Source organism: Labrus bergylta, chromosome 18 (assembly GCF_963930695.1).
Source record: "Labrus bergylta chromosome 18, fLabBer1.1, whole genome shotgun sequence".
In the NCBI taxonomy this organism is placed as follows: domain Eukaryota; kingdom Metazoa; phylum Chordata; class Actinopteri; order Labriformes; family Labridae; genus Labrus; species Labrus bergylta.
The window spans coordinates 24,001,939-24,015,469 of NC_089212.1; the positions used below are offsets into that span (position 1 = coordinate 24,001,939).

The window sequence follows — 13,531 nt, forward strand, 5'->3', positions numbered from 1 at the left end:
AAAATGTGATTACCTCCACGATTTCACGCTGCGTTAATGCCGACAAAAAAAATAGATGTCACATCCAGTGTGAGCTGAAGTTTTGGCAGTGATAGTTTGGAAATAACCTCGTCCCTAACTTCCCCGTCTTTCCCCGTTTAATTAACAATCCCACGTGGTCAGGGGTCACAGCCTTAAAAATCACGCCCTCCTCACAAATCCCCACAAACTGTGCCGCCTCTGTTTTACAGATAGTGAGTCAAGAAAAACAACATACCAGCGGCTAATTTGTTTCCCCATGAAAAATGAATGGGAGCCTATCCTGCTTTAAATCCATTTCTTACATGTTCGGGTCACATCTGGGACCTGCACTTGAATCTCCACGCTGTCTGGACGACCTTGTAAATCACTTACAGATAATCAGAGGAATTTGTCCCCGGGGTCATCAGACACATTCCGAGGTCTGACTTTAAGAAGTCAAAGGTCACACATTAGTCAGAGAGTCACAAGATTTCAGATAAGTCCTGTAAATGTCTTACAGGTTGTTGTTGTTTTTCTTCATGCATATTTGAATTGGGTTCAAATTAGAGCCCGACTGATCATCATCACATCAAGTGACTATCAGTATCAGCTAATTTCATCACACATGTGTGCTGATATTTATAGATTTATTCAGCAGTCAAATATAATTTAATTTGAGCATCATTGTTTTACACTAGCAATTCTCTTTCACCAGCAGAGGGCGCTGTATGGATTACAACGAGCATCATCGCCCTCCACAGTTGCCTAACAGCAGAGTGACCATCTTGTCACATGTTTGATAACTGCATTTGAGGTATTAATGCAATAAATATGTGTGTGTATCTCTACAGATCGAACATAGAACCAAGAAAGATATCGGCCAATATATCGGTATCAGATTTTTATTATCTCTAATATCGATAGCGGTATCGGCCCGGAAAATCTCACATCGGTCGAGCCCTAGTTCAAACCACATTATTACATCATCAAGTCAACACATTTCTATTACCTCTTTAAAATACAGTAACATGTATAAGGTGAACATAAGAACTTTGTAGGGAATGATACAAACAATAAATCAATCAATAAAAATGACAAAGATGTCCAATCTTATCAAAACGATGATCCCAATCACTTTATCATTTTATTCTTTCCGAGACAAAAATACCAAACAAGTGTCTCTCTTTGGGGGCTTGTTGTCTGTATTTTTAAATCTACTTTATAAGACAAATCTCTTCTTACACTTAGACAATAGACAACTTTCAAATTCAAACCAAAAAGAATATTGAACTGTGTACACGATTAGGATATTGATAAACAAATAAAAGATGTTTAATTTGATCTAGCTTTGTAAGAGAGCATCTATACCAACCTGCTGCGCTGTGGGGGAGAGAGGGAGACACTCTTGATTATATGTTTTTTAATCTGCAAGCTAATCAACACTAAATACACCAGGGCATTTAAATGAGACCTGTGTTTATTTGTCAAAACGTGCAGCCACACCAGGCTAGTAAAGGGGACTGGGCTTTAAATCAGAATAAATGTTCCTGAGAATAATTCAGGAGCAGATTTAGGGGATTCTTTAAAGTTTCTGTTCGATAATTTTCATGTCCAGAAATTTAAAGCAACTCTTTCTAATTAGAGATAAACTAGTGCAACTTTTCAAGATTTAAAAAAAGAGCATGAAACACCAATTCTGGACCAGCGTGGGGCGCTAAGGCTCTCACTTTTCCACACCAAATCTTGTTGTCCAAAGAAGACGAAAAACTAAACATTTTGATGTATTTGAAAATAAGAAATAATATAGGTGAGTTATAAAAACACTAACATAGAAAATAAAACAACGACTACTTTGCATGATGGCAGTTTGAGATGACAGCAGTAGTTTCCTGCTGTACTGCATCACTTTGCGTTTATTTAACCAACAGTCTGAGAAACTTTTGCATCCATAGTTTTTGTTCTCTGGAAGAATGTGCTCAAACATTTATCTGGTCGTTCAACGTTTTTGTCCAAACTTCTTTCTTTTTGTTTTGCTCACCTTCAGCTCAGGGTTTACAGGGAAACACTGCCAACAGAAATATAGAGAATCTTCTACTTAAAAAAAGAGACTAACTTTGGAGAATAACCACCAAATATTATCTATCAATGTTTATTTTTACGGCTCCAATTCATAACAAATGTTATCTGCAGACACTTCACAAAAAGAGCAGGAAAAAGACCTTACTCATTGTTATATCATCCATCATGAGCACTCAGCAACACTTATAAGTTAGAGTGGCAAAAAAAGAAACTTAAAGTGAAAGAAACCAGAAACCTCGAGCAGAACCAGACTCATTATGAACAGACTTCAGCTGAGAGTGTCAGGCTTGGAAAGTGGGCTGGAGGGAGATGCAGGACAAATACCTCATTTAGCCTCCGATAAAAAAGACAGTAGTTGCCTTAAATTTAATTTAAAAAAGACTTGGAATCGTGGCAAGAAGAAGAAAAACCTGTGTGGATGTTCATAAGGGCAGCTGAAGTCTGTTTGGTGAAAGACTTGTTCTGTCTAACACCTCGATTTCTGTCAGAGCTGTTTAAACACCATCTAGCCGGGTCGCAGGTAGCCTAGTGGATAGTGCAAGCGCCCAATGTACTGAGGCTACAGACCTCCACACCGACGGCCCGGGTTCGGTTCCTGTAGCTCCTTTCCTGCATGTCATCCCTCTCTCTCTCTCTCTCTCTCTCTCTCTCTCTCTCTCTCTCTCGATTTCTGCCTCTATCCACTGTCCTCTCTCTACAATAAATGCACAAAAAGCCTAAAAATAAACCTTTAAGAAAAACATCTAGCCCCATATAGACACCTTTATCTTGTCTTTCTGTTAATTAAGAACATGTTTGTGTTGGGTCTACATCTCGCAGAGTGCTGCTTGGTGGTGTATCTTTCCGTCAGTCCATCTGATAGTTTTGCAGCAGCAGAGGGTTTTTTTGTCCTGAGAGTTTGTGCTGAGTCAGCCTGTGGCCGGAGCCAAAGATCCCAGCTTCAATCCACCGCAGCCGACTGATGTCTGCCTGCAGAAACATTAAACCCAGTCTGAGTCACCGCAGAGCCATGCATTAATACATCTGTACCACACCTTCAGCTTCACCATGACTAATGTGCAGTGTCATAGGTAGATAGATAGATAGGGAGGGAGGGAGGTAGGAAGGGAGGGAGGTAGGATGGATAGACAGGTAGGATGGTAGGGAGGGGGGGAGGTAGCTAGGGAGGTAGGACAGGAGGGAGGGAGGTAGGTGGGAGGGAGAGAGAGAGGGAGGTGGGTAGGTAGGGAGGGAGGAGGGTAGGTAGGTGGGAGGGAGGGAGGTAGGTAGGGAGGGAGGGAGGGAGGAAGGAAGGAATGTGGGTAGGGAGGGAGGGAGGAAGGTAGGTAGGGAGGGAGGAAGGTAGGTGGGAGGGAGGGAGGAAGGTAGGTGGGAGGGAGGGAGGGAGGGAGGAAGGTAGGTAGGGAGGGAGGAAGGTATGTAGGTAGGTAGGGAGGGAGGAAGGTATGTAGGGAGGAAGGTAGGTAGGGAGGGAGGGAGGTGGGTAGGTATTTAGGTAGGTAGGTAGGTAGGTAGGTAGTTAAGGAGGGAGGCAGGGAGGTAGGTAGGAAGGTAGATGGATATGTAGGTAGGGGGGTAGGAAGGTAGGTAGGGGGGTAGGAAGGTAGGTAGGGAGGGAGGTAGGTAGGTAGGGAGGTAGGTACATGGTGGATGTACAGTCAGATAAGCTCTCTCTGCATGTGTTGTTCTGGAGCAGTGGGGTTTTGTGCAGCAGTGCACGTGTTGCTCCTCCTCGTGTGTGACCACTCCCTGGATTCCAGCACCACAGCTCCTTTCAACAACAACATCTACAGGAACTCCACCTCCGTTTGTTTGTTCACTCTGTAGAGCAATCACTCTCCGTTCAAAGAAGGATGCAGTGCAAATTATAACAGAACAATGATTGAATAATGTCACCATCAGAACATGTTTGTTTAAATGTTTATCATGATAGAGAGAGCACTGCAACAACTCAAATCTTAGCAAGTTTATTTGCTTAATTATCTCGTCAGAAATGTCTCATTGCACCTATTAAACCTAGATTAGAAAGTACATTTTTACTTTAGAATTAGAAGCAAAGCAGGCCTACATCAAAATAAAAATATGAAAACCAACTTGATAGAAAAGTTCCATGGAGCCATGTTTCTGTAGATTTCATCCCAGACGGCCATGTGGGAAGTTTTTGTTGTTTCTATTGACATTGACCTGGGCACGCTTCTTACCGTGTGTAACCAAGTCCAACTCTGAGGAGATGTAATTGAATGTATTAGTTGCTGTTTGTAATATAACTCTTTAATACTGCTGACGTGCACACATCAGTTATTTGATCATGTCTGCGTTTTAGACTCGAGCAGAGACGGCTCATCGTTCCTCCTTTACTGTAAAGCAGTATTTTTTTCCCGTTGTGGTGTAGAGTAGTAGAGGATCTTTGGATACATTTTCGCCCACAGTATCGACTCATACTTCTGCAGACGTGTCCGCAGAAGAAGTGAGGCTGAAATGTGAGATTAAGACCTCTCACTGAATCCTTTACATGACTGAGGAAGTTTCCAGTTCCTCTGACATCAGAGACACTAGAGGAGCTGATCTGACTCAAGGATCAGGTTTTTATGAGGAAGCTGCAAAAACACCAGACTTCAGTATCAACAAACACCCACAAACATTTTGAATTTGCAATGTCATTCCTGCAATCAGTGCGCATCTGCTGTTCAGTCAGATGACCACCAGAGGGCAGTCTTGGCTGCTGTTTGATTCTTCAGCCATGTGTTTGAAAAGAGGAGACGGGCATTGTTACCCTGAGCTGAGCTTCTCAGGATATGCATTGCTGATCACGACCTCTCTCATCTACATGTTGAAGGTTGCAGATGTTCACACAGATGTGGTGAGGGATGTGAACGAAGTTTCCTTTACTTAAAAAAAAAATCTAAAGTAGTGAGTCAATTTGAGTTGTCTTGTCAGGACGATGGAGCCTTTTAATCCAACATTTTTGATGCCAGCTGCCTTAAAAAATAGACTTATACATGTTTGAGTTATGCAGTGATAGTAAAAAAAGATGATTAAGGTGAAGTCTCTGCAAAGGCAGCCTTGAAGGCCTGACTCAGGGATAAAAAAAACACAGTGCTAGTCCATAAACCTCATGCAGGCGGTGGTGTATTGACTAATACCTCATTGTAAATGCATGGCGTGCAGCACAGCACGTTTCTCAGGCTGATATCTCTTTAATAATTTGTTTCTTTCGCTGGTGTTTTTTGTAACTTGTGCGTCATGTTTACGTCTTAGGTCTGTGCGATGTTGCATAATGAGGTGTGCTTTACAGTAAATCAATGCAATAAGGAGTCACACACAGAAGTTAGGGTATTTTTACTGTATTATTGAATAAAATCTATAAAATATTCCACAAAAAAATACAATACATTATTCATCTTTCATCTCATTACTGCAGAAACTCATCCTTCATTTGTATCATAATCAACATCAACATTACAGCTTGTGCTTTACAAACCCTACTGACACTCTGTACTTTCATACTATTATAAATAACACTGCAGCTCTCTGCTTTGTTGTTTTCAGTCCTGTTGGGAAGTTTATGTGAATGGCAACAACAACAACAACAACACACACACAACAGGAAAGTGGATTTGTTTCAGGCTCAAATCCAACAGTTTCACACACACTCTGTTTTTCTGTGCAGAGCCATCAGGAGCAAAAACAAGTTGTTGTTGTTGAAGCAGTGTGCTCCTCGCACATCAATCTAGCTCCTCGTACTTCTCGTGTGATTGGTCGGTGGTCAGAGTCTGGGCAAAACAAGCTCTAAACCCCGCCTACTGAGCACAGTGACGCAAGCAGCTTCCTCCCACCCCTCCTCCTCCTCCTCCTCCTCCTCCTCCTCCTCTTATTTTTCCCTCCTGGCCCTAGCTGCCACCTCCTCCCTCAGCTAGTTCGCTGTCAGCCTGTCACGATACATTAAGCTCATATGCTACTAGTGTGCACCAGGCGCAGGAAAAAAAGGCTAAGAAGAGGGAAGAAGAGATGACGGTTCAGGGTTTTTAATGCTTTATATAACACCGTGCCTCCTTTCTTAAGGTTTGTTTTATCAATGAAGCTCAGGCAAGCACAAAAACCTCAACATGAATAAAAAGTTCAGTTCAGTAGTAAGGCACATTGTCGACGAGAGAGATGGAGATGCTGACTTTGGTCTGAAAGGAGAGCGTTGGATTCAGTTGGGTTGTGGTTTTTTTTCCGCCCAGTTAGCTCAGTGAAACAAAACGACATGATTTCTATCAAAAGACGGTCGGTGGTGTGAAACAGAACCATCCCACTGCACCGACAACAAACAGACGTCAGGAGGTAGAACAGGAGTAAACCACAGATTGTGAAGGTCGAGCATGAGCTCTGCCGCAGCCCTTCACTCGCTGTTTTCTCTTCTACTGGACAAGTGATTTCGAGTCTCAGGTACAAACGCATAAAAAAACCGTTTTAAAAACTCCCAACATTGCAATAAAAGTTCAAACCATCACGATGGCTGTAAAAATACATAGGCTTCTGTTGTCATTTACAATTCTGAGACATGGCAAAAGTCTTTCTGATTGTTGACTTGAGGCGATCAGCTCCTCAGTCGAGACCAGAGATTCTTTACATACTATTTAAAATACATGTTTGATGCTGCATTGAAGACATGTCGCGTTAACCGGAAAATACAAGCTGCCGATAAGGGAGGAAGAAGATGGGAATATTTCATCTAAAGGCGCTGACAGTTTGTCAGCAGAGTCAGCAAAAAAGCAGTAGAAATGGCAGCTGATACACTGAGAGTCCAAGGTCGCAAAGAATCAGAATAATAAGTTACACTCGCGCCCCAAACAAAAGACTGTACACAAAGAGAACAAGTAATATCTGCTGCAGGTTCGTAGTAGGTTTTTTCATTCATAAATAAGAATAATATTACATAAAAGTGTTCGGGACAAGATGTCGACCATTTTTTCCCACTTTCTTGAGATAGGACCTGAATGTGGCGTTTCATCTACAAGGATGGGAAGCTTACTTCTTTGGCTGTTAAACTCCCCAAATTCAGAGAAACACATTCTTCTTTCCACAAGACAAATAAATATACAATGCTGCATTACCACAGCCATACGTTTAAATATCCTACATGGAGCGATAAGAAACTGAAAGGGAACCCCGGCCTTTGCCCTCCCAGCTGGCTGAATCACACCCTCTTTAAGTAATTGAAGAGATTTCAATTAATAATCAACCCGGGTCGGATCTAACAGCCTGAGTGACGCCGAGCGGCTCAGGTTCTTCCTGAGCGGGTGATTCACTCGCAGAGGTGCTAATGCTTCTTACTAATAATTTACAAAACTTAAATTATGTGAGATTGGAAATTTGAGGTTCCATCACTGAGCTTTTATAGACTCATCACTTTAAGGTAAACTCACCTTTAGACACTCTTAACACTGTTAATGAAGTCCTCCTGTTCTCTTTGTTACTGCACTTCCCTGACTAAATAATGCAATCTACTATATCTTTTTCTGACTTTGCCGAGACATGTCTCGTCTGCTTTTACTACAGATTACTCACCCACGACATAAAACACAACCTGACCTTGAGCTGCAGAGATATCAGATGTGTTTCCTGCTACTGAGGATGCAGAAATTGGTCTCTCTCTGTGTTCAGAGTGCAGTTATCTTTGTTGAATGTCAACAATAATATTCAGTATATTCAACAGTATGAAAGTGTTTAAAAGTAAGTTTCCTTCATGTTTGATGATCTCAGTTAAGTTTTAGGATGCATACTTAATTTGCTTAAGTAAATAATTTGGTTGTATGAGAAGCACACACTTGTGGACATAACTTAACTAAAAATGTAAGATGTTTAGTTCTGAAGCAGTTGCATAGAAGTTGGTGTTTTAATCAACATGAAACTTCCTGATATATCTGATGGAACCTCAAAAAAAATCCAAGAGTTCATTCACGCTCGGATCAGTCCTCGCTGTCCTCATCAGCTGTGATCAGACTCCTCAGTTAACCTAAAAGTTTCAGGAGTTCGTCTCAGCGATCAGGACTTTACCAGAATTTCCATGATGTGGTCCAGCTCGTTGAGGTCCGTCAGACACGACTGGAGACTCCCAGCTGAGGCGTGACTGCTAGAGCGCATTTTAACGTCCTCGTCTGCCCAAAGTGACACGCTGACGGACGCCCAGGCAGAGGGCAGGTCTGAAGTCTCATACATTGATGTGTCAATGTCCTCAAAGATGTCGTCCAGGGCGAGGTCGCTGAGGTAGCCCATGGCGTTTACTGCATCGCTGAAAGCATTGATGGTCGCCGCCGGAAGTGATTTAGGCTGGTCAGGCGAGCTGTTTGCCTCTTGAACGTGGAGTTCAGACGACAGCTGTGGAGAAAAGTTGTCTTCTTCTACTTCTGCGCACCCGGGGCACGTAACCGGCAAGTCCTCCCTGAGAATGCAGGAATTAGAGTGGACGCCGTTGAGGAGAACGCCCGATGTGCAGGCGCCCACCCCGTCGCTCTGCATGTCCTCCTGGATCTGCCTGAGCGTGTTGATGAGGAGCACGGAGCGACGCAGGCTGAGCTCCACGCCCACCTGGTAGCGCTGCAGCTTCTCCAGGCAGAGGCCGAGCACCCGCTGACGCTGCTGCAGGTGGCTCATGTCGGACTTGGACGGACCCACGAGGAAGTCGTCCTTATCCTCCTGGTCTTCCTCGCCATTCTTCTTCTCTGCAGAAGCAGGGAGGGTCTCCACCTCGAGCTCCTCCAGGCAGCTCCACTTCCGCTTAACACCACGACCCAACATCAGCCTGGATGGAGAGATTACAAGGTGACCAGTTAGACTTCATTCACAAAGGATTTCACCAGTAACACTGATTTTCTGACTGTATTTTGGGAGTCATGCAGCTTATATTTATATATTTACATTTTTCAAAATAGCCTTCAATAGTCAATAACCTTCACTCTTCACTCAAAATAGCCACCCAAAAGTAGACTTCAGAGTGCGGTCCTTATCATTTTTCTGGTTTTGGACATTTATTTGGGATTCAGCACCCCGTTGTTGTCGATATCTATAATTATATATCTATAATTTCTTTTTTAACCATCTAATGTGGCTAAAAAACAACTCAAGTTGCCTTCAGTTTTCTAGACATTTGCAACTTTGTCAAACTGAAAAGAGTTGGTAACAAACTCTTGAAGACAGACGGGCTAACTTCACCTTTAATAGTGATTCAATTGAAATATTCTTAACATCTAAAGTCAAAAAATAACTCAACAATTTAGCAAACTGACACTGGGGTGACATTATTTTCCTAATATTCATTCATCTATCTATCTTCTCTGTTTGAGTGTATCCTATACATACACCAATCTATTAATCATGATGATTTTAACTTAATGTGTTATAATAATGTGTATTTATGAGTGCTATATCATATGTATAAACATATCCTCATATGTCAGAAGAGGAACCAAATGAAAGGAGAGAAAATGGTTAAACCCCCTTCATTACAATCAAACTAGAGGCTGCTAACTTCTGAATTAATTATGTATAAATTGAACTTTCATTCCAGCACTAAGACACAAATATCTGTCATATTTCTAACAGGAGAAAACAGGAAAATATCTCGGAACAGTATCTGAGAGGAAACAGAAACATTCATGTCCACATCAGTCTGCACCGTCTGCCCTGTGCTAACAAACCTTACATCCAGTTTATGTAACCTCACCAAACTAGCAAGTCTGGCTAATTCCCCACATTCACTTTCAATCGATCCACATCACAAGAACAGATCACATAACATCAGAAAAACACACTTGCAGGCTCAAATTTAAAGGGTTAACATTTGAGTTTGTGCATTTTTTTTAAAAAGTGAACATTACAAAGTGTAATGAGTCACTGTGTGAGACACCCCTGCAGACTGTGAGACTTTACTCATCCTTCACAGACATGGGGCTAGTTTTAGCATGAGATAATAGTCTCTGGAATAACAGATGGGTCCACACGAAGCCCCCTTTCATTGGAGTTTGACCCCTGAAAGGGACATTTATAGCTGCTTGGGTTTTTTTAAAGGAGATATAAACGCCAGGAGACAGTCAAATATAATGAGTAAAGCTCTTTTTTTTATCCGTTTCTAAAAGTAAATTAAGTAAACAACATCCCTCCATCTTACTTATTTTACCCAGGACCCCGAAGAACACCTCCTAACCCCCTTTAATGGTCCCCGGACCTCAGCTGGGTAGCACTAGCCCCCCATAGAGCAAGTTAAAAATGCGTAAAACTTGATTAAATTTCAAACGAATGAATAAAAAGAGGTTTAAAAGTACCTTCCGTGTCCTTCTAAAGAGTCATGAGGTGTTTGAATCCGTCGTGTCTTCGGCTCGCGTCGTTTCGTCGCCGCGTTCCTCCGCTTATCGAGACCCAGGAATATGAGGAATGTTCCGGCCGTCCTCAGCGACGAGGAGCGGGGGGAGGAGGAGGCGGAGCCGCGGGGGGGGGGGGGAGGTGGAGGTGGAGGTGGAGGAGGGAGAGAGACAGGGGGAGCGTGTGGAACCTAAGGGGCCGATTTGATTGGTCCGTTTGCCCGCTGATCATGCGCCCTCCTCCGCCTCTCACGGGGCAGCGAATGTGCGGACGTCTGTTCCTGCAGGTGCGTTCAGGAGCGGCTCGTAAAAATCAGAAAGAACATCGGGGCACACGTGAGCGGAGAAACTGGTATAAAGATCATTGCAACTACGGATTTTATATTTTAAAAAAACACAACTTTGCACAACATATAAATGCATATGAGTTAATATCTTGTACTAACCGTCAAATGCAGCACATAATAGCACTGACACAATCATCTTTTATGTTCTGGAAAACGGAGATTGAAGACACATTCAGAGTCTTTATGGAATTAAGAGTTTCAAATCAGACGTTGTGAAATATTCACAGACAAGTAGATGTTTTACAGCCTTCTTTAAACTCAAGTGTAGTAAGAAAAATGAAATGAAAAGAAGAAAAAGAGGGAGATGAAACTCTGGGGAAAAAGAAGCATTTTGATGGTTACACTTTGCATTTATTCTAATAAAGAGACAATGTTTTAATGGAGGTGTACGCACAAAACAAAACATCTCATGAAGTAGTTGCGTAGGATTTAAGATTATCACTTTGAAAATAAACAATCCTGCACACTACTCTTGCTTGGCATCACCAACTTATTGGAAAAAAATCACAATATTTCGGTTCCTCTTAACCTTCCTCAGGTTGTGTTTTTTTTTTGTGTGGTGATGCCGAGCAAGAGTAAAGGGTAAGGGATTTTCTATTCAAAATAATAAATCCAATATAAGACTTCTGGGGCGCGGATGGTCTAGTGGTTGAGTTGAGCCTCATGTACAGACGCTGTAGTCGTCTAGGATGGCGGGCGGCCCGGGACCTGGTCCGGCCTGTGTCCCCTTTCCCTTCGTTGATACTATCCAGTGAGGTAGCGTGTGTCAAGGTTGGTCGTATTTTGTTCTTTCACACATGCACAAAACTGGGTGAGCTGTATGTGTGAGCGCAAACAGCCACAACCTATAACTCTGTCTTCACCTGAATTTTACCTGCCAGCCCCTGAGTTAATTTTCCGCGTGAAGGCAGGGTGAGCAGCTGTGAAAATGCAGCAGGGAGTAATCAGGAAAAGTCCATGTGAGCGAGTGGGAGGGGACGACGTTTATGTCCTACAACTGATGACGACCATAGACCGTACGCTTGCACCTGGTGCAAACTGCACGTGCATGTAATGACACTGCTTTATTATGTTTTCTGTTCTCCACTATGTTCTTATCTGCTCTTCTGTTGATAGTGTGAATGAGAGCTGCATGGATCACTGATTAACTTGTATGTAAAGGCAAAAATTGTCATCATAGCATTGCTTGGTCAGTTACTACCAAAACGTTCTTTTACGTCAAGTCTCACATCCTGAGACCCCCACCTCCAATCCAACAGGGATAGCCTTCCACTGTGAAGTGCATGTGTGAACAGGCAAGTCAGGAAAAGGTCAGGGACAGCCTGCCTGAAATGTGCATATGTGAAAATGGCTGTTAAGTCTAAAGTAACTCTCTGCTAGACTTGACTCCAACACCATTAACATGAGGTCTGAATTAGCTCATTTTGTCCCCCTAGGTTACATAAATTAGGATGTTTTATAACAACATTGTAAGTATACTTCTGTGACTCTTTGTATAAAGTGATTCTCATTACACTGTGATTAAAAAAGTTGTCAGAACATGATGTGAGTTTGAATAGAGCAGCTGGCTCAGGTAGAATAAACAACAGCACCACTCATACATGAAGATATTACGCAACCAATATGGAATATATCAGAATCGTCTCAAGTGCCTAGGAAGCTGCAGTGAGCACTTGAACGCAGCACTTTAAAGGGACAGATGACTCAGAAGGGAAGAGGTGGGGGTTGGGTGGGTTGGATGGGACCGGAAAGACGTGGAAGGCGCACACCAAATAAGGAAACTCTTCATTCACGTTTTTTTTCTTTTCAGTCTCTTCCTGCTGAGACTGTCACGGCTTCACATCTACTTCTTCTTCTTTCCTCGTCTCCTTCTTTAAAACAGAAAGTAGACAATCAGCGAACAGAAAAACTGTTTCATTTTTGCTTTTGTGACATTTATGAAAACTCCATATGTTGTGCTTTCAAGCGCTCATTTATACACGACAAAGCAGAACAGAAACAGACACGAGGAAGAAAAACAAAAAGCTCTCGTTGATTTAATGTGGTGAAACCTTTGTGTGTGCAGCAATTCTTTGATAAGAAGTTTGTTGTAAAATATTCCACTTTTCTTGTTGTAAACTGTTTTCATTGTACTTTAAATCTTTTAGACAAACTCAGAACTTAAAAGGGCTATTTTTAGTAATTGTCCATACCTAAATACTTCTTTGTATTGAGAGATAATATGCATCTTCACATCATATCTAAAGCTTTTGAGAAGCACCTGAAGGCAACTTGAGACCTATTCTTATCAACTTCTCCAGTTCAGACTTTCAAGGCAGCTCAGTCCTCAGTTCAGCAGCAAACACAACAGAATAACAGTATGCTTAACATGTCTTATTCAAAGTTAGTAACCGTCCCCAACATGTCAGAAGTGCAAACACATTTCCTTGTAACATAAAATGTTTTAAACTTCAGACTTCTTGTGCATCTCTCGCACTCTGCATTTTCTGCAGCATGTTGACTGTGTTTCTCCGTTGCTGCTTTTTTAAGACACAATAGTCTCTTTCTCTGATGATTCTCAGTTTTTCCTCAGGCTGCTTTTTTTGCTGAGTCACCATCGAGAGGCCATTAATCTTTAACTATGGGCAAACCAAGACTAGGCAGCGTGCCAACATGCAGAGTAAGCTTGAATTTTACAAACAAGAGATTTGGATTCAACTGCTGTCTGTTAAAATACAAAAAAAGAGGCTGTGAAGGAGATGGTTTCATGCAGGTTCTTAAACT

The 13,531-nt window shown here is 42.2% G+C and overlaps 1 protein-coding gene across 1 annotated transcript; it reads right to left on the reverse strand.

The window, feature by feature from the left end:
* Window positions 1–5,407: 5,407 nt before the first annotated feature.
* On the reverse strand, window positions 5,408–11,718 carry si:dkey-177p2.6 (cell division cycle-associated protein 4). Its single transcript, XM_020649700.3, has 2 exons — window positions 10,386–11,718; window positions 5,408–8,866 (listed from the first exon to the last, which is right to left on the reverse strand). The coding sequence occupies exon 2, from the start codon at window positions 8,860–8,862 to the stop codon at window positions 8,110–8,112; it is 753 nt and encodes a 250-aa protein (XP_020505356.1). The 5' UTR covers window positions 8,863–8,866; window positions 10,386–11,718; the 3' UTR covers window positions 5,408–8,109.
* Between the last annotated feature and the right edge of the window lie 1,813 nt (window positions 11,719–13,531).

What these genes read in the sequence shown, in the direction of transcription:
- si:dkey-177p2.6 (XM_020649700.3), bottom strand. Translation starts at nt 8,862, where the DNA reads ATGTTGGGTCGTGGTGTTAAGCGGAAGTGGAGCTGCCTGGAGGAGCTC.